The sequence below is a fragment of the Neophocaena asiaeorientalis genome, unplaced genomic scaffold (genome assembly GCF_003031525.2).
Source record: "Neophocaena asiaeorientalis asiaeorientalis breed wild unplaced genomic scaffold, Neophocaena_asiaeorientalis_V1.1 scaffold177, whole genome shotgun sequence".
Lineage (NCBI taxonomy): Eukaryota > Metazoa > Chordata > Mammalia > Artiodactyla > Phocoenidae > Neophocaena > Neophocaena asiaeorientalis.
This window is the reverse complement of record NW_020172779.1, coordinates 5,580,749-5,599,850: the sequence shown is the minus strand read 5'-3', so window position 1 is coordinate 5,599,850 and position 19,102 is coordinate 5,580,749. Positions and strand designations below refer to the sequence as shown.

Below are 19,102 nucleotides of genomic sequence, written 5' to 3'. Positions count from 1 at the left end.
TCACCTGTATTGGCCATATTTATTTCCTGTTTCAAAAACAAATGGTTTAAGATGTTGCAAACTCTTCCATAGGGGCCTTTATCTCATTTTCTTATGATTTGTAAGCATTACAAAGAAAATTTACCTTCTCATTTATGTTCAAAAAATATTTTCCTCAGTTTAATCCACACTTTTAATCTTGTTTCTGTTGATAACTGACATTACTGTTTTAAAAATTAGGACAGATCTATCACTCTTTTTTGATTTCTTCCTCTGCTAGAACAGATTTTCCCCTACATTTTATGCTAGTTCTTTACTTTCACAGTTTTCCCACTTTTAATTCTTAATACATCTGCGATTTATTTTGATATTCGGCGTGAACAAAGAATCATTTCAAACAGATTTATTTTTATTTGAATTCTTAATCAACATTCTCACTACTATCTACGGAACATTTTTCTTTTGCCCTCTGATTTGAAATTCTTTTTCTATCAGATCAAATTATCATGTATTCTTGCTTTTTCCTTGGAATTTCTACTTAGGTCCAGCCCCACATTGTAATTACAATAGCTTTATAATAAAATTTTCTAGTAATATGATACAATTTATCTCATTCTTTAAACAAGAAAGAGGAGACTTCTTACCAGATAAATTACAGAATTATTTCATCAAAAGTTCAAAATTGACAAGAACTGTATTAAATGTTTGCATTGATGTCAGGAGAATTAACACCTTTATAACACAGGATCTTCCCACAGAGAAACAAGGCATGTTTCCCCTAAGTAATCAACATTGCTTTTATGTCCCCTAATACATATTATTTGCAAATTTTCCCATTCTACATTTTTTACAAGAATACTTCTGATATTTATGATTTTATCTGCTATTTTGAATGGGATCATTTTCATCCTGTTAAAAACTGGACATGGCTAGTTTAAAGGAAAACTTGTGTCTTTTATATGTATTTTATAACTGGCTACCTTACCAAATTCTACTACTTCTAAGTCTTTCAGGTCTCTTCTCTGCAAAATAAAAAGCAAATACAAAAAAACCTTTTGGTATCCGTTTTACTACATGTAACTCTTTTAAACTCTTTAGTTTTCCTTATTTTAACTGATTGGCTAGAACATATAGAAAAATGATTAAAAAGAAAAAATTGGTCAGAGCAGGTATCTTTTTCTTGCCCCTGACTTTAACGGAGAGTTTAATTTTGATGCTCAAAAATAAAGTAACCAAAAATTTTTGCTTCTAGTATCAAATTTGATATAACTTTACATATTCTTTAAATAAAATAAATCTTATTTAAGCATAACAAGAAACCTAAACATTCCTAGAATGACCTGTTGTCACTAAGGTCTTGAAAATTTAACCTAAAATACATTATCTCCATCATTCCATTTCTTGTCCTGGTGAAAATGGTAGATGTGCACATGACCTCCGGAACTCCTAATACCTCTAAGCAAGAGAATCCTTGGAAATTTCATTCATCTGGTCAATTAGAATTCCATAAAAATGTACACATAATTAACACGTTGCAAATGAGAATGCATTTTATCTAACAGTTTCTGAGCAATTACAATGACCAGGGAATATTAATGTGACCAGTAGTATAAATACACATTTACAATGTAGGGACTAAAATAATTTTGACTAAAATATCTAGTAACTAATAATAGGATGTTTAAATGTAAAACTGATTAATCATCAAATGACTTTTTTCCAACAGAAGACAAATTATTTGTGTATGTACTGCTTAGTTTTTTGAGTTTTTTTGGACATACTTTCTCTTTGCTTCTCTGTCCCAATTTATATCATTTTATTACAGTCACTCTTCACACTCACCTAAGATAAGCTACATCAACAACACACAGAAGAGTAAAGTGAAAATAAAAAACTCACTCAATTCCATGATAATGACATACTGAGGCTTTTTCAAAAGGTAAACCCTGAAGTTTCCGAGGACTAAGTTCTGGTGTCAGGACAAAAGTCTTTTCCCTGAAACAAAAAGTTTTTCATTTGTATTTAAAGTTTATTTAGTGATGAAGAGAAAGTTCAAGAAACTGTCTAAAGAAGGAAATCTGACTTCCTTCTCTATAACTGGATCTCATATGGGACAAAGAAGGAAATGAAGCGAGGTTAAGCCTATGGGTTTTGTCACTTACATTTTCTGTGTCCCAAGTTTCGGAAGTTACCATACTACTTACTTCACAAAACTATTCTGAGAAATGGTTAAATCAAGAATAGAAAATGATTTCTAGTGCAAGTTCAAGAAACAGCATTATTCCTGAAGAATATTTTTTTTTGGTGTAGGAAAATGTTTATGAATTTAGCTAAATTCTTTTTTCCAGGGGAATAAAGTCAAACTCCAATCTTTAGTGACAAAAGAAGTATTTACTTCCTCCTATAACCACATGTGGAATGCAGAGTTTTCTTTGCCTGGGAATGAAGTCATTTTGACACCTACTTTAAGAATCAGTGACCTTTTAAATATCAGAGGATAAAAAGACTAACTGCTGATTTCAGTTCTTCTTCTGAAGTAAGTTTCCAATCAGCAGGTATGTTGGAACTAATCATGTGGTGAGCTTACATAAAATATTCATGTTCTACCCCTCCACACCTAGACCTGCAGGGGTACATCAAAATCTCAGGAAGAAGACTGCTGCAATTAGGTTAAACTCTCCTAGTTGTTCTAATAAGTGCTCTCCTTCTCTGCCTGAGTTGGGAGGTACTGTTCTAATGAACTGAATCGTGTTCCTAGAGCTCAGAACAGGTGAGATGGAAATGGGAGAATTATACAAGTGGTCTTTACACAGTTAAGAGGCAGAATGAAATACCAGGGACTTGAATTCAGAAGACTTAGAAATGGTATACATAAAAACAAATAGATAGTAGAGTACCATGAATAAATTGGCTATCACATTTTCGCCCCTTGGCTTTAGTAATGAAAACTGCCCATATGCCACCGAAAATTAAAAATTATCTCTGAGTACTAAGATAAGTGCTTGAAATTATTACATTAAAATGTAAGACATATGCAAGTTAATGAATCCCAAAAACCAGAATTTATATTCAATGCATCCATTTAAACAGTTCTGAATAAATAACATGAATAAATTGCAATGATCCCAGTATTTTGATGACTAATTATCAAAGTGAATAATTTTGTAATATAGAACTATTTAGGTACTTAGCATTTCACTTCTTTCCTTTGCCATGTTGTCTTCCATTTCTTAGTTTAATCTCTCTAAGCAGCTCTATCTAATTTTGTTTAATTTTACTCACACCTTGTTCTTTCTAAAGGTAACACTGTAATACATATGTATTTTGTCAATGTTTAATATTCCTCTGGTGTATATATAGGAGTCACCCCTGTACTTTGTTTAACTTAGTATTGCATTTCGGTGGTTCCTTGCATGGGTAGACATTTAATAAAAGTCTGCAGGTCCTTGATTCATTACCATGAAAGCTCATCCTTCAACTTTAATTTTAATAGAAGATATATTTGATAATGACACAGTTCTTTACTAACATCAAGGAATTATAGCAAACTTCCCTAAATAAATCACTGGTAAACTACAGAAAGAATTAATAGCATCTCCCCTAGACATTGCAGCTAGAAAAGACATTCTGGTCAAAAAGAGTACAACCTACATAATCAGTTTTGGCAAACCCATCTGACTCTGCCAGTTCACGCTTAATGATTTGGAAGGACAGTAATCCGATAACTAAACAGATGAAAATGTGTACATAGTTCTTCCCTTTCTTGACGCCCACAAAAAAGATTATCAATCTCTCAAAGCTATGAGAAAAAGAAAATTACTCTAAAATCACACTATTTTTATGTCATTAAGATCATTAAGTCATTAAGACTCCAAATTATTAAGATCCTCATGTTTTCAAAGTTGCTCCCCATCTCTCTCTCTTTAGTGAACACAACATGAAGGCAATATGCTCTAACATTAGTTTTGAAAGCTAACTATTTTCAAATAAATCCTTTCCAAAATTAACCCTTAAATTCAATATTTGCCAAAACAAGCTTTGAAAAAGTAATCAAAATGTTCTATAATTCTTAAGGTCCTTTGGAAGGTTCTCAGAATAATGGATTAGAAAAAAGAAATTGGGGTAGTGAACAAATTATTAAAATCTCACAAGTGTATGATGCCATAATTTTATCTGTAATTAAGTAAACTTCAGTAACATCCAGAATTAATTAGTAACTTAGTGGAAGTTTTCTTGGAAGTCAAGTTAGTTGTAAATTATTCATGTAGACACTGAGTTCTTCCTTGGTAATGGTATAGCTTTGAAAGCATTTTTATTACACTTCCCCATTCTCTTCAGTTGAAAGGCTGTCCTTTTTGCTATTAGACATAACTGACAGTGTCACAGTAAGTAGTGGCAAAATCAAAACTAGAAAGTGATACAGAAAAGAGAATTTAAAAAAATATTTGCAAGTCAAATTACAATTTTTTCTTAAAAAGTATTGCCATCTGTATACAAAGTAGAAGCTGATTTCTAAGAGAAATATGCTGAGGTTGCTTTTATTATTCCTGTTTCCCTTATAGTCAATACTACAAAACAGTACGACATTTGGCTAAGGTAAAATGTGAGGATTAAGGCCAATTGATAAATGCTGGGCTCAAACTTGTAGAATTTGTCAAAGTGTCACAGAGCATTGATTAACTGGAGAAATGAGAGGCAATGTGTTTTTTAAATGATTGCTTAAAAATTAGTTGAAATCGTAAGTTTATAACTTACCCTTTCTGAATCTGTAAAGGTTGAAGATCTCCAATTGGTAATCCATCTGAGGTAAAGAATTTCAGCAATTCTTTAGCATCCAATAATGTGACTGAATCCCGTGGACCCTCTTTGTGGCCCAGTAACTGTTCAGATGAACGAGGTAATGAACCAGTTCTGAGAAAAAAATGTTATGTAGATTTATTAAAAGTGGATTAGGGCTTCCCTGGTGGTGCAGTGGTTGAGAGTCCGCCTGCCGATGCAGGGGACATGGGGTCGTGCCCCGGTCCGGGAAGATCCCACATGCCGCGGAGCGGCTGGGCCCGTGAGCTGTGGCCATTGAGCCTGTGCGTCCGGAGCCTGTGCTCCGCTAACGGGAGAGACCACAAAAGTGAGAGGTCCGCGCACAGCAAAAAAAATAAAAAGTGGATTAGAATTCACCATGGTCAGGAAAAGCTGCTATGAGCAGAAATCAGAAAAATACACACAAAAAAATTGAAGATCTACACATTTAAGAAAGAAAATAAAGTTATTGCAAATCACTTAGTATCAAAGTATATTTTTAAAAATCTGTAGGTCACAGTAAAACTTGCAGTTACCATGTCAACAATGCTACTACTTAACTAAAATAAACATAATTATATTTTCTTTCTTTTTTTTTTTTTTGGTGGTACGCGGGCCTCTCAAGTTCACATGGCATCTATGAACTTGAAAGATTACTTGAAGCACACCATGAAATGAGATGGTAATCCGAAATTTCTCCAAGGTCTCTTCTAGCCATGATTATGGCATTATGAATAAGTACTGAATCATTATACCTGAAATACATGCAGGACTTTATACTTTTCTAACTACTTTACATATAACATATTCTTAATACAAATTTCCTTGAAAAAAAGATAGGTCTTATCTCAAAATGAAATTAACACCTGAAAATAAGAACTTTGTAAAATTCTTATCATACTAAGCCTAAAAAAGAATCATTGTTCCTACTTTTCATATAAAGACACTAACACACAATAACGCCTTACAGACCCAGGGTGACAAGCTATTTAAAATGACAGAGTCAGGGCTTCCCTGGTGGCGCAGTGGTTGAGAGTCTGCCTGCCGATGCAGGGGACACAGGTTCATGCCTCAGTCCGGGAAGATCCCACATGCCATGGAGCGGCTGGGCCCGTGAGCCATGGCCGCTGAGCCTGCGCGTCCGGAGCCTGTGCTCCGCGGCGGGAGAGGCCACAACAGTGAGAGGCCCGTGTACAGTCAATCAATCAATCAATCAATAGACAGAGTCAGAACTAGACTGATTCTGAATTAGATACTAGTTCTATTCTATAACTCTATGAACCCAAAAAATTCCAGAAAGTTTTAAAAACGGTAAAGAGGAAAATAGTTTCAGAGAATGCTAAAGGTTTTATCAAGCACTGAGTCACAGATCATGACATTACTCTGTCACCAAAGCAAAAATAAAATCTTTCAATACCTACACAGAACATTAATTTCCTGACTTTATATTAATTCAACTATTTCCTGATTATTTAATCACTCAAATCAAGCATTTTTACTGATAATTTTATGATTGAAATGTTGACATTATGGCTTTAGACATTTCTAAACATGACAGTGCCTCTTTCCTCTTCCTATTCCCTTTATTTTTATTTATTTATTTATTTATTTATTTATTTATTTAGTATTCATTCTTGGCTGCACTGGGTCTTTGTTGCTGTGCGTGGGTTTTCTCCAGTTGCAGCGAGTGGGGGCTACTCTTCGTTGCAGTGCACGGGCTTCCCATTGCAGTGGCTTCTCTTGTTGCGGAGCACAGGCTCTAGGCGCGTGGGCTTCAGTTGTTGTGGCACACGGGCTCACTAGTTGTGGCTTGCAGGCTTTAGAGCGCAGGCTCAGTAGTTGTGGCGCACAGGTTTAGCTGCTCTATGGCATGTGGGATCTTCCCAGACCAGGGCTGGAACCCATGTCCCTTGCATTGGCAAGTGGACTCCCAACCACTGTGCAACCAGGGAAGCCCTCCCTTTATTTTTAAATTGAAAATATAAATCTAATAAAAATAGTCAAACAGAAAAACACTTAAATATTTTCTCTGAACTTTATACTCCAGGAGGGCAGGAACTACATTATGAGTTTAATTTCTGTGTGGCCATTCTTTAATAGTGACTCACAAAATCTTAATGAATATTACCCTCAATCATTTTATAAGCCAGTTGCAATGGGGAAATGTATACTTTGCATTTACATAGAACCCAGGACACAAGAATATCAGAGCAATTTAAAAGCCCAGTTTGTTATGGATTATACTATCAAGATATGTCTTAGGTTAAAAACAAAACAAAAAATACTGACAACACTTTGTTTAGTGTTTTCAAGCTTACAAAGTATTTTTTCATACATTATCTCATTAAATTTTCACAACTTTGGAGTAGAACTGGGATTGTTATCCCCATCTTAAAGATGAGGCAACAAAGTCACACAACAGGTGACTGAGTTTGTCTAAAACCAAATTCTTATGACTTTTAAATTTCAGTATGTAATGGTCCTGTATTCCAGCTGAACCTGCTTTAACACAAAACAAATTATGAAAATATATAACATAACTTTTGTCCCCAGCCAAGAATTTGATGGTATCTTCCCATATTTTGAAGTGTCCACAAATACTGATTGAGCATTTACTCTGCAATTATCATTGTAAGGTACTGAAAAAAGAGTTCACTGATGATAATTTACAGACTCATAATCACTGCTCTCAACTGTGTAGAGGTATGACTTGAAGTAGGAGAAAGAAGGTGAGGAGAGTGAAAAGAGATAAATACACCAATGTAGAATGAGGTAGAAAAGGTACAATAAAATAAGTTTCATGAAAGAAGTAATAACACAGTTTTTTAACTGCATCATTTATAAAAGTCTTAAGAGACAGGTGCTATTTGAGCTAGACTTAAATGACAAGCAAGCTTCTTCTAGTTCAAGATGGTGGATTAAAAATACGCATTAACCTTTCCACTCAAAAAAATAAAAAACACAGTGTTGAAGTACTGGGCACTAAATCTATAATAGGGTTGAAAACAGGAAGAAGGAAAAACAGTGGGAAAAAAAAAGGGTTCAATGAATTTCAGGAATAAACTAGAACAAGAGCCTCAACAAGAATAAGAGAGAAACCTACAAAAAAGGTAGAACATGTCTTCTTTTTTCCATCCCACAAAGCCACAGAGGGACTCTAAACTTGAGCTCGGAGTGGCAACAGGCAGAAATCAGGAGGCATATTTTCAGAACTCTACTAGAATTCTTGTTCTAGTACGACCCTCCCACACCACATCTTATCCCCATGCTTTTACCTCCAAGTCAAAAACTGAAACTATGAAATCCAGAACTATGTGCCTGTCCTACTGTTGGTGGTGGAGCCCCCAGAATAAAGCCCCATTATTTTAGTTATGGGTAAAGGACCAAGGCTACCTGCCTTTTGATACCCCTGGGGGCCCTATATCTCCCCTCCCCCAGCATTAATTCAGGTGTGAGCAGATAGGGAACAGAACTACACATATAGAGAGAAAATGTATGCAACTACCAATATAACATAGCCTAGTACTAAATTCTTAGCTATGAAGAATCAAGGGCCACCAGACACTAAAGAACTACACCTAAGAGAAAAACACCAGAGGAGCAAATAAAACAGATCGAAAGGATCATTTAAGGAACAGATAAAACAAGTTAAAAGAAAATTCCAATTAATATCCTTATAGTATCTTCTCAATTCTCATTATTAAAAGAACAGGTAGCTATGAAAAAAATAGGGTAGATAAAAAAGAATTATTAGGAATTTAAAAAATGGCTGCCAAAAATTTAATAGAAATGATGAAAGTAAAGGTCAAGGAAATATCCTAGAATGTAGAGCAGAAAAGATGAAGAGATGGATTATTGAGAGAAAAATCAAATTTGAATGAAAAATCAATCCAGGACATCTAAAATTAGTTAAAACAGACATTACAGAGAAGAGAGTGGAAAAAAGAAAACAGAAGGAAGAATACTATTAAAGAAATAATAGAAGAATATTTCCCAGAGCCGTAAGGCATTGGTGGTTCAATGGTAGAATTCTCGCTTCTCCCAGAGCTGAAAAAAAGACAAAAGGCTTGAGACCAGAATAGTTCACACCATGATGGCCGCATGTAATTTCAGAACATTATGGAAAATAGAAAATTCTAAAAGTTCCAGACAGGGTAAAATACCTATTAAGGAACAAAACTCCATGTTGCATCAGACTTCTCATTAGATACCAAATCCAAGAAAATGCAGTTCTAATCTAGAAATGTATTCAAAAGAAATACCAGGATAACAGTTGTGCAGGTAGAAAGGGTCAGTCCAAATCAGAGTAGCAAGTCAGAGAGGTGCAAGAAAAATAACTTCAAGAAAAAAAAAACTGTCTATTGCAAATAACATAAGGTGCCAGAGGAAGAAGAAGGATAAATGGTGAAGAGAAGTAGAGATGTTAATTTCCTCCCCTTTCACAATGGGAAGTTAAAATATACAATCTAAAATTCACGGGTGGGCTTTCCTGGCGGTGCAGTGGTTAAGAATCTGCCTGCCAATGCAGGGGACACGGGTTCGAGCCCTGGTCCTGGAAGAGCCCACATGTCACGGAGCAACTAAGCCCGTGCGCCACAACTACTGAGCCTGCGCTCTGGAGCCCACGAGCCACAACTACTGAGCCTGTGCGCTACAACTACTGAGCCTGTGCTCTAGAACCTACGTGCCGCGACTACTGAAGCCCTTGCGCCCAGAGCGTGTGCTCTGCATCAAGAGAAGCCACGACAATGAGAAGCCCGTGCACCACAGTGAAGAGTAGCCCCTGCTCACCACAACTAGAGAAAGCCCGCACACAGCAACAAAGACCCAATACAAACAAAAATAAAAACAAATAAATAGACATTTAGAAAAAAATGAATAATCACGGGCAAGAAATGCAAGTTCTTTTACGGGTAACCTGTCCTTTTCTCAATCTTCTTTCTAGATTGTCATTTTCCTCCTGACCTATAAACGTTAGAGACCTTCAAGGAATGGTCTTAAGCCCTCTTTCCTTTTTCTACATGGCCTCACCAAGTGATCTCATCCACTAGCATGTATTCAGAAAAACCCTTTTAATGACAACTCCAAACTGACTTCCAGGTTTCTCCTCCGATCCACCTAACATGTCCACTTGCATAAGCCATAGAGCAAACTTAGCATCCTTAAAGCAGAACTCTCGATTTTTCTCCCCAAATCTGTCCTTACTCCAACTTCTCTCCAATCTTCCCCAAACCATAAGTGAGAACACCACTCACATGCTGTTCAAGCCAGAAATCTAAACTGTCTTGGATGCCTCTCTTTCCCTGTCCTCCACATCCAGTCCATCACGGGAAGGTTTTTTCCCCAGCTAAGCACCAAAATATATCCCAAACTTGTTCTCCACTACTACTCTAGTTAGAAATCAAAGTTATCTCTCAGCCTACAGAAAAAACCACCCAACTGATCTGTCTGTTCCTAGTATCCTCCTCCTATAATCTATTCGCCACGAAAGAGTAAAAGTTATTTTGCAAAATCAGATCACATCACTCTTTGGTATAAAATCCATCAAAAGCTTACCAATGCACTTACAATATAATCCAGAGTCTGTATGAAAACCTATAAGGTCCTGTGTGACTGAATGTGCTTCACCCATTTATCCATTAGGTCTCAGCTCCAATGTAACCTCCTCAGGGAGCCATCCCTGACCATCCACCTCATCTCTCCACGCCCACAGCAAGTAAAATTACTATCCTTCAGTCCCTTTGTTTCAGTCATTACACATAGAGTAATTTATAAGTATTATATTTACTTGTCTGGTTACTCCTCTAAGAGGAGAGCCTGACACGCAGTTGGTACTCAATAAATTTGTCGACATCTATGAACAAAATGTTACTATAGCAAGTCACAAATGTTATAGCAAGCCATAAATGTTATCAGCAGAGGATCTAAAGATAAAAATGTGATTTGGGGGAAGTGAGTTGGAGGAGGGCAATGCAAGAGAGCCAAATCCCTTCTCTTTATTCTATTATTCTACCACTCAACAATTATGTACTGAGTGCTGACTATGTATTGAACCAAAAACAAAACAAAAATAAACTCTGCCTCTTAGAGATAGTTAATAGATACTATACAAACATAAAAATGTAAAACAGGAAGAATTTAAAATAGCTCAAAGAAGAAGAGTACTCTTACTTCACTTTACATGTTCCTGTATTGTTTAAATTTTTCTTACATATTCATATACCTGTGTATATCTATAGAAGATGGTCTGGAAAGACATCCACTAAAATGTTAACTGTGATTATGTACACCTAGAAAGTACAAGTAGGAGGTAGAAGAAAAAGAGCATTTCGTGGACACACTACTCTGTAGTGCTCTATCTATCTATCTATGGATTTATAGTAAGCATATATTTCTTTTATAATAAAACCATAAACTACTAATATCTCATAAATACAAGGATTAAGATTTAAAAAGTCATTAAAAAATGCTGAGCTATTTCAATATTACCTCATTTTTTGTTTAGCTTTTTCAAAAGTTTCCAAGTTTTGAAGAACATGCCTTTCTGGCCACTCCAGAGGATTGGTTTCCACTAGACTTGAAGAAATACGTTCCACTGGATTGGAATCTGAAGAGAAATATGTAAGTACTGAAAGGTATTAACATACTGAATTTCGCTATATAAAAATGTACGTAGATACATACATACATCGTGTGTGTGTGTGCACATGTGCATGTGTATAAAGGCAACTTGGATTAACTGTGCAGTACTTACCTCGGGCGTTTACTAAGGAGATCTCTGATGGCCTGAACTGTGCAAATTACCATAGAAAAGTTTTTTGGAAATGAAAAAAAAAATTAGTATTAAGCTTTATTTTACTATCTCCTCATAATAAAAGTTACGAGCTAGAATTCAGAAGATGAATTAGCACTGTAAAAACTCATGGAATGAAAGCATAACTTTGTTATTTTTGTGAAATTAGTTCTAAATGGAAAGGAGACAACTCTGTGGAGAATATTCTGGATATATTATGTGATTTCCATACTACAAAGAGGAATTATCACCAGTATCCTGAGAAATTCATATCTTTAAAAGAGATTACCAGACTTCCCTTGTGGCACAGTGGTTAAGAATCCGCCTGCCAATGCAGTGAACACAGGTTCGAGCCCTGGTCCAGGAAGGTCCCACATGCTGCAGAGCAACTAAGCCCGTGAGCCACAACTACTGAGGCTGCGCTCTAGAGCCCGTGCACCACAACTACTGAGCCTGTGCTCTTCAGCCCGTGAGCCACAACTACTGAGCCCGTGTGCCACAACTACTGAAGCCGCGTGCCTAGAGACTGTGCTCCGCAACAAGAGAAGCCACTGCAATGAGAAGCCCACGCACCGCAACGAAGAGTAGCCCCCGCTCGCTGCAACTAGAGAAAGCCTGCGCAGAGCAACGAAAATCAAAAGCAGCCAAAAGCTAAATAATTAAATAAATAAATTTATATTAAAAAAAAGTGAGAATCTTTAAAAAAAAAAGAGAGATTACCTCATTCTCAAAAGTACAGTAATACCATAAATAACTTATGATGTTTGCAGGTAAAGGTTACTTTAGAAATAATTCTCACTATGTATTAGTGTAAGATGCCTTAACATACACATTTTCAAGTAAATCGCTAACGTTAAATGTTATTTTACCACTAATAAAATATTATATGTAAAGGTGTGCTTATCTTTCCAGCCAGTATGCTGCAATGAACTAACACTGAGATTGTTGATAACACTGCAATTATCATCAAAAACATACAGGGACACCTTCCATTCTCATTATAAATTATGAGTACATCCCAACTGTTTTAACACTGGCAAAATAAATAATTGTACTACATTTTGGATTCAAAAACTATCTGGCGCTTTAAGTTGTTTGAACTATTACACACTAATAAATTGACTGAAAATTACTGGACATTAGCTATTTGACTAACCATCAACCCTGACAAAAATACCCATTTTATACTTCGGGGTCTTACAAAGTGATAATGATTTGGTAAGAAATTTTTGAACAAAAAAGAAAAAAATCATAAATGAAAACAGAAGCCAAATGCATACTATTTTTCCTTTACTTATTAAACTATTTAGTCAAATAGCTTAAAATATTTTTAATGCCTATACTGGACTGCCCCAACCAAACACCATCCAAATATAGCACTTCCCATTTCTTAATAAGGGTGGTGAAATACTATTTTATAGAATAATGAGCTTTATGATGAAATAATCTACTTTATAATGTTGGCATGGTTTTTCAAAAAAAGTATAAAGAAAAAAATCATTATCAGTTCTGAACAGTTACAGGCTGTGTTCACAAAAGAATACGAGCCATTTTAAATAAAAGTTAACATTAATTATTCCTAAATATTACAATATAATTAATTATTAACTTTGACTATACAATCTACATAAATATAAGTGACACAGGCTAAAAATTAAGGAATGGATAGGCAAACATTCATATGTATCATGTCTTTTGGGGAATAACTTAATATAATTCTTACAATAAAATGAAATACAATATTTTATTTATGTGGCAAGCAGGACACGGAGCCATGCTGACAAATCAAAAAGGAGCCTCTGAGAAACCAAATACACTGCTTCATTTTATTTATTTATTTTTATTTATTTTTTTAAAATATCTACTTATTTGGCTGCACTGGGTCTTAGTTGCAGCATGCGGGATCTTTATTTGCAGCATGCAAACTCTTAGTTGTGGCATGTGGGATCTAGTTCCCTGACCTGGGGTCGAACCCAGGCCCCCCTGCATTGGGAGCACAGAGTCTTAGCCACTGGACCACTGCGGAAGCCCTACCGCTTCATTTTAAAAGTGTTTTCGGGGCTTCCTTGGTGGCGCAGTGGTTGAGAACCTGCCTGCCAATGAAGGGGACACGGGTTCATGCCCAGGTCCGGGAGGATCCCACATGCCGTGGAGCGGCTGGGCCCGGGAGCCATGGCCGCTGGGCCTGCGCGTCCGGAGCCTGTGCTCCGCAACGGGAGAGGCCACAGCAGTGAGAGGCCCGCGTACCGTAAAAAAAAACCCCCCAAACCAAAAAAAACCCCGCCCTACAAAATCACAAATCACAGCAAAAGAAAAGGAAAGTAATATTTCAGATAACAATATGTGGCTAATGAATACAGGCCATGATAGGCTTACATTTCAAAATATGAATGAATCACCAAAAAAAGGTTATAATTGGTAGATTGTGTTTATTAATAGGGCAAGAATTATAAACATACACTAGAAGATTCTTATTAAAGTATTTGAAATCAGAAAATTGTGATCTTATAGCGTTATCCAGAAAAGTCATTTATGCAGCATTTATGTGCCCCAACAGTCCCAGGTAAAGGACACTGTTTTTTGAGTTCAGATATCACATTTGGCATTATGAAAGTCTTTAGCAAGTTATGGCAATGAGTAAATCAAATGGTATGCTGACTCTCATTTGTTACACATGCTAGAGTTTTCACAAAAAAAAAGAAAAAAAAAGAAAAAAAGAAACAGATCAATAACCCTAACAACTGCTAATAACTCCTAATGTGCATGGTTGCAAATAATGGGTCAGAATATGAAATATAATTGACCTTGCTGCTTCTTTTGCTGTAATTTGCAGGTAGGTGTACAGTTGACCCTCTGTATCCACGAGTTCCACATCCACAGATTCAAGCAACCATGGATAAAAAATATTTGGGCGAAAAAAAATTCCAGAAAGTTCCAAAAAGCAAAACTTGAATTTGGTGTGTGCTGGCAACTATTTACATGGCATTTACATTGTATTTATAACTATTTACATTGTATTAGGTATTATAAGTAATCTAGGGATGATTTAAAAGACAGGAGTAAGGTACAGAGCTGGGATTCAGCCTTGTTAGTATTGCTCCAGAGCCCATGCTGTAACCAAGAAGCCATACTCTCTCACTTACTGAACATATCTTGCACTTACAAGTAACCTTATACTGTCTCCAACATCTTTCAGATTACTACGCACTATTTAACTTTGGTACTGATATTAACAATAGTGATAATGAAAATACAAACAACAGGTAATTTTTTGCACTGATTGTGTTCTAAGTGTTTTACATGTATCAACTCAGTTAATCCTCATAATAACCCTAGTAACTGGGTAATATTATCATCCCCATTTGAAACATGAGGAAACAGATATGCAGAGGTTAAATAACCTGCCCAAAGACATACGGCTAACAAGTGACAAAGCTGAGATTTAAACCCTGGCAGTCTATCTCCAGAAGCCTGGGCCCTTAAACGTGGCACTAGATGCTGTGTTTATATTTTGTTTTCCAAACAGATCATAAGCCTGTAGAAAGCCAAGGACCCAAATTTTTACTTCTTTGTGTGCCTTCATGGCATCAAACAGAGAAAAGGCACTCAACAAACATTATTATTAACTTGATTCTTTGGTCATTTTCTTATTAATGTACAAATAAAAATGATTCTCACAGAATAAAAACAAAAAAATTATCCTGTACTTTTAAAATGCCAGGCAATCTTCAAATGCTTCTTTGTTAGATCTTGAAAAGCTTCACTCTATTCAAATTCATCACAAGAATGGAAGCCAGGAAAGCAGAAAGAAATGCAAGTTAATATAGAAATTATTTCCTGCTCCCTCAGTAGAACCTTGGTATTGTTCCTGCTATAATAAATGGCAAATGTGGAGCATCTTATTATATGTACTTTTAACTATATTAAATTTACTAAGTAGGTTCTAATTTTTTTATCTTATGAAAACATAGCTTAATAGAAATCCATCCATTCTAGTAGCTTAGTAACAGTTGTAAGGGGAATCACCTTAAAGTGTTTCTCCCTCTGCTCAGAAACAATTATACTGAACATGCTTCAAGAAAGAAATTATCAGAGAATTTCTACTGTTTAAATGATGAAAAATACAGCTTATTATATATACATACATACTTGTATATACAAGTATATATCACTATTAAAATTTATGATAGATTTTTATTTGATTGATATATTTTATTAGTTTTAATAATAAATAACCATCATAAATGCCACACACAAAAAAGAACTAACGTTTAAAGTAACAGAAAACTTACCATTTAACCTACTGGAGGTGCTGTCTGTCTTTATTAGACTTGTTTTAGAGATAATAGCATCAAAATGATCAAAAAAGCATTCCCTTGTGAGTATTAATAGACTTTTGAGTTCATCCACAGAAAGTACTTCTGGCTGCTTTGCTAACTTTCTCCTTTCTGTAAGACAACAAATCAATATGATTAACAATATAACTGTCATTTTAAAGCCTTGCAAGCTCATCTACTCGTCTTTTATGGGAAATATTTTCAAAAGTAAAACAAATTAATCTCTCCAGCAAATCAACATTCCTGAGTAGGCCTGTTTTCAATTTAGTCCCATTTGAAGGTAACGGTAGAATTTCCAGTTTTGTGAGATAAACAGAAATACAGTAACTTGTTAACACTATAAGGTGACCAACGGTAAAGGCAGGTTTACGGAAGTTTTCAGGAATACACTGCAGAGCATGAAGAACAGCCTTATGTTGGTGTTTATGTGAAAATAAACCCTGTAAGACTTTCAGTTAAATGTGGTGGTTTGGCCACTTCCATCTATTTCTTCTCCCACCCCAAACTTAAAATCACAACAGAGGAATGAAAGAGGACAACAAAAGAAGAAACAATAAATAATGACAGTTTTCAACAAATTTTGGAAGATAAGATAATGCTGGAGTGGTAACTGAGAGTTTGCAGAGCAGAGGAAGGGTTAACTTGGGTGCCTGCAGAGGTATCAGGAAGGTCCTGAGCTAAAACAAGACTAGACACACAGGGATGTATCTAGCCTCCAGCCCTCAAGCCAGATGACTCTGCTCTCATTTTTTGGGTAGAAACAGAAAAGGAGTCTCAGACTGCAGAATGTCAGGAACATAAAAAGGTGGTACTGATGCTGGAGTTACAACTAAGAGATTAAATAAGAGTCTACATCCTGAAAGGTCAGACTCCAACCCTGGGGCCAGAAAGCTAGCAGCTACAAATGCCCCACTGAGAAGATTAAAGGATTCTCCTTTTCAAAAACTGAACGCCCCCAGAGAAAAGATCTTGATACTGACATTACAGTGGAATTAAGGATAGGAGCTCACAACCAAAATGCTGAATAGCTACTCCACCACTCTTGAAGCTTGCCAGATATTACATTACAGTGAGACATAAAATTTCCCACTTAGGACAGACAGAAAAAAAATCACTAGACATCTAAAGAAAGGTACTGAGGGGAGAAGGGACTCTGCATTTCTATGGTCTTATGTTTAGATGTGTAAAGACTTTGATTCAGTAATGCTCCCAGCTCCCCTTTCCGTCCCATCACTCACTGAGCTAGTATGGAGAAGAAACTAGCCACGTTCTGATTAAACCTTTCCTCTCCAACTTTCATCTGAGCTAGCAAGTTCTTAGGATACACTCTCTCTGCAATGCAGTGAGGGCCCTGCCCGGTCAGGGTTGATCTGCAGGTGTCCTGCTCTGGCTGTCATTCAGGGGCTAAATTCAATTCTGGGTATATGTAGAAGAAAACCCACCATAGATCTAAAAAGTCATATCCTTCAACTCAGTAATTTTTCTGTAATTTATCTCCATCAGTGTGTTTCTTAAGTTTATTTCTCAATTGGTTCCAAATTTGGGAGAGAAAACAGGTGTTATTTACTAGGCCCCTCCAAGCTAAAAAAAAAGTCCAGGATGAAAAGGAGAGGCTAAAGCAAGCAAAAAGAAAACAGGAGCCCAGCAGAAATAAAAACATTCCAGGGAACAAAAGAAAACTTGCCATAATTAATACTCTTGTCGAAATAAGAGAAGATACTATACTCATGAAACAAATACAGGATGCTCTGATAAAGGAAGTCAATGAACAAGAAAATATTTTTTTAAATTAATCACATGAGAGCTCAAATTTTTAAAAGCTGCAAGACATCTCCCAGAAACTAGAACAAAGAGATAATAATATGGAAACAGGAAGGAAAAGCAAGCATTCTGTCCCAAAAAAGCTGACATATAACTAATTAAGAGTTCTAGAAAAAAGAAAAGAAAATGGGAGAAAAAATTATTACAGAGGTAAAAATTTTCAGACTTAAGAACGTGAATCTTCTGTTGATATGGCTCATCAAGTACACAGCTCAGGGCTTCCCTGGTGGCGCAGTGGTTAAGAGTCCGCCTGCCGATGCAGGGGACACGGGTTCGTGCCCCGGTCCGGGAGGATCCCACATGCCGCGGAGAGCTGGGCCCGTGAGCCGCTGGGCCTGCGCGTCCGGAGCCTGTACTCCACAACGGGAGAGGCCACAGCAGTGAGAGGCCCGCGTACCGCCAAAAAAAAAGAAAAAAAAATACACAGCTCAATACATTGGAGAGGGGGGAAAAGGGAACACGCACATTATGATTCAGAGTAAAGCTTTCAGAGACAAAGCTTCTGGAGGTAAAAGTTCTAGAAGGGGTAAAAACAAACCAAAAATAGGTCACTTCAAAGGATAAGACTAGTATGAGATTTGTCTACAGGAACACAGCAACATAAAACACAATGGGATAGGGACTTCCCTGGTGGTCCAGTGGTTAAGACTCTGCTTTTCCACTGCAGGGGACACAGGTGTGATCCTTGTTCAGGGCTCCCGCATGCCGTGCCACGTGGCCAAAGAAAAAAAAAAAAAGACAATGGGACAATGTCTTCAAAATTCTAAGGGTAAACAATTTTTAACCTGGAAGTCTATATGGATTATCAATTATCTATTGATATCTATTATTATTATATCTATTATTGATATCTATTAATTATCTATTGATTATCTATATGGATTATCAATCTAGTGAAGATATTTTCAGACATGCAAGAGCTTGAAAAATGTATACCCCATGAATGAACTTTTACTCAGGAAGCTACTGCAAGATATGCTCCAACCAAACAAGAGGGGAATTCAAAGAAAAAGGGAGGACAAGGGGTCTAGAAAACAGGAGATTCCAAAAGAGAAGAGGAAAGAGGAGTCTCTTAAGATGTCAGTAGGTCTAAGGAAGCATTTTGTCTAAAATACAGTAAAATATGAAACACTCCAGAAAAAAAAAACTATGAGAAATAAAAAGGAACTACTGAGTTTGAACATGCAATAAATTTACTGAGAGATGTGTGGCAGAAATGTTGGAGGCTCTGGGAAAACATAACAGTATTTTGCCTGTACAGAAGAATGGGCAAATTAAAATTAAGGTGATTATCAACCATAAAAAAAAAAGATTATACAAGAAAGGAGAGTTGACCATCATCATATACTACATGACTCAGCAGTAAACTTATACA

At 36.2% G+C, this 19,102-nt stretch overlaps 1 protein-coding gene across 1 annotated transcript in view; it reads right to left on the bottom strand.

Annotated features, from left to right (window-relative positions):
- Positions 1-19,102, bottom strand: part of MTBP (MDM2 binding protein) — a 71,901-nt gene that overhangs the window by 11,484 nt on the left and 41,315 nt on the right. Inside the window, exons 14-17 of the mRNA XM_024741254.1 lie at positions 15,862-16,017; positions 11,266-11,383; positions 4,735-4,890; positions 1,879-1,974 (exon numbers count right to left, since the gene is read on the bottom strand). Coding sequence (XP_024597022.1) covers positions 1,879-1,974; positions 4,735-4,890; positions 11,266-11,383; positions 15,862-16,017 — 526 coding nt within the window. The remainder of the gene's footprint in view (positions 1-1,878; positions 1,975-4,734; positions 4,891-11,265; positions 11,384-15,861; positions 16,018-19,102) is intronic.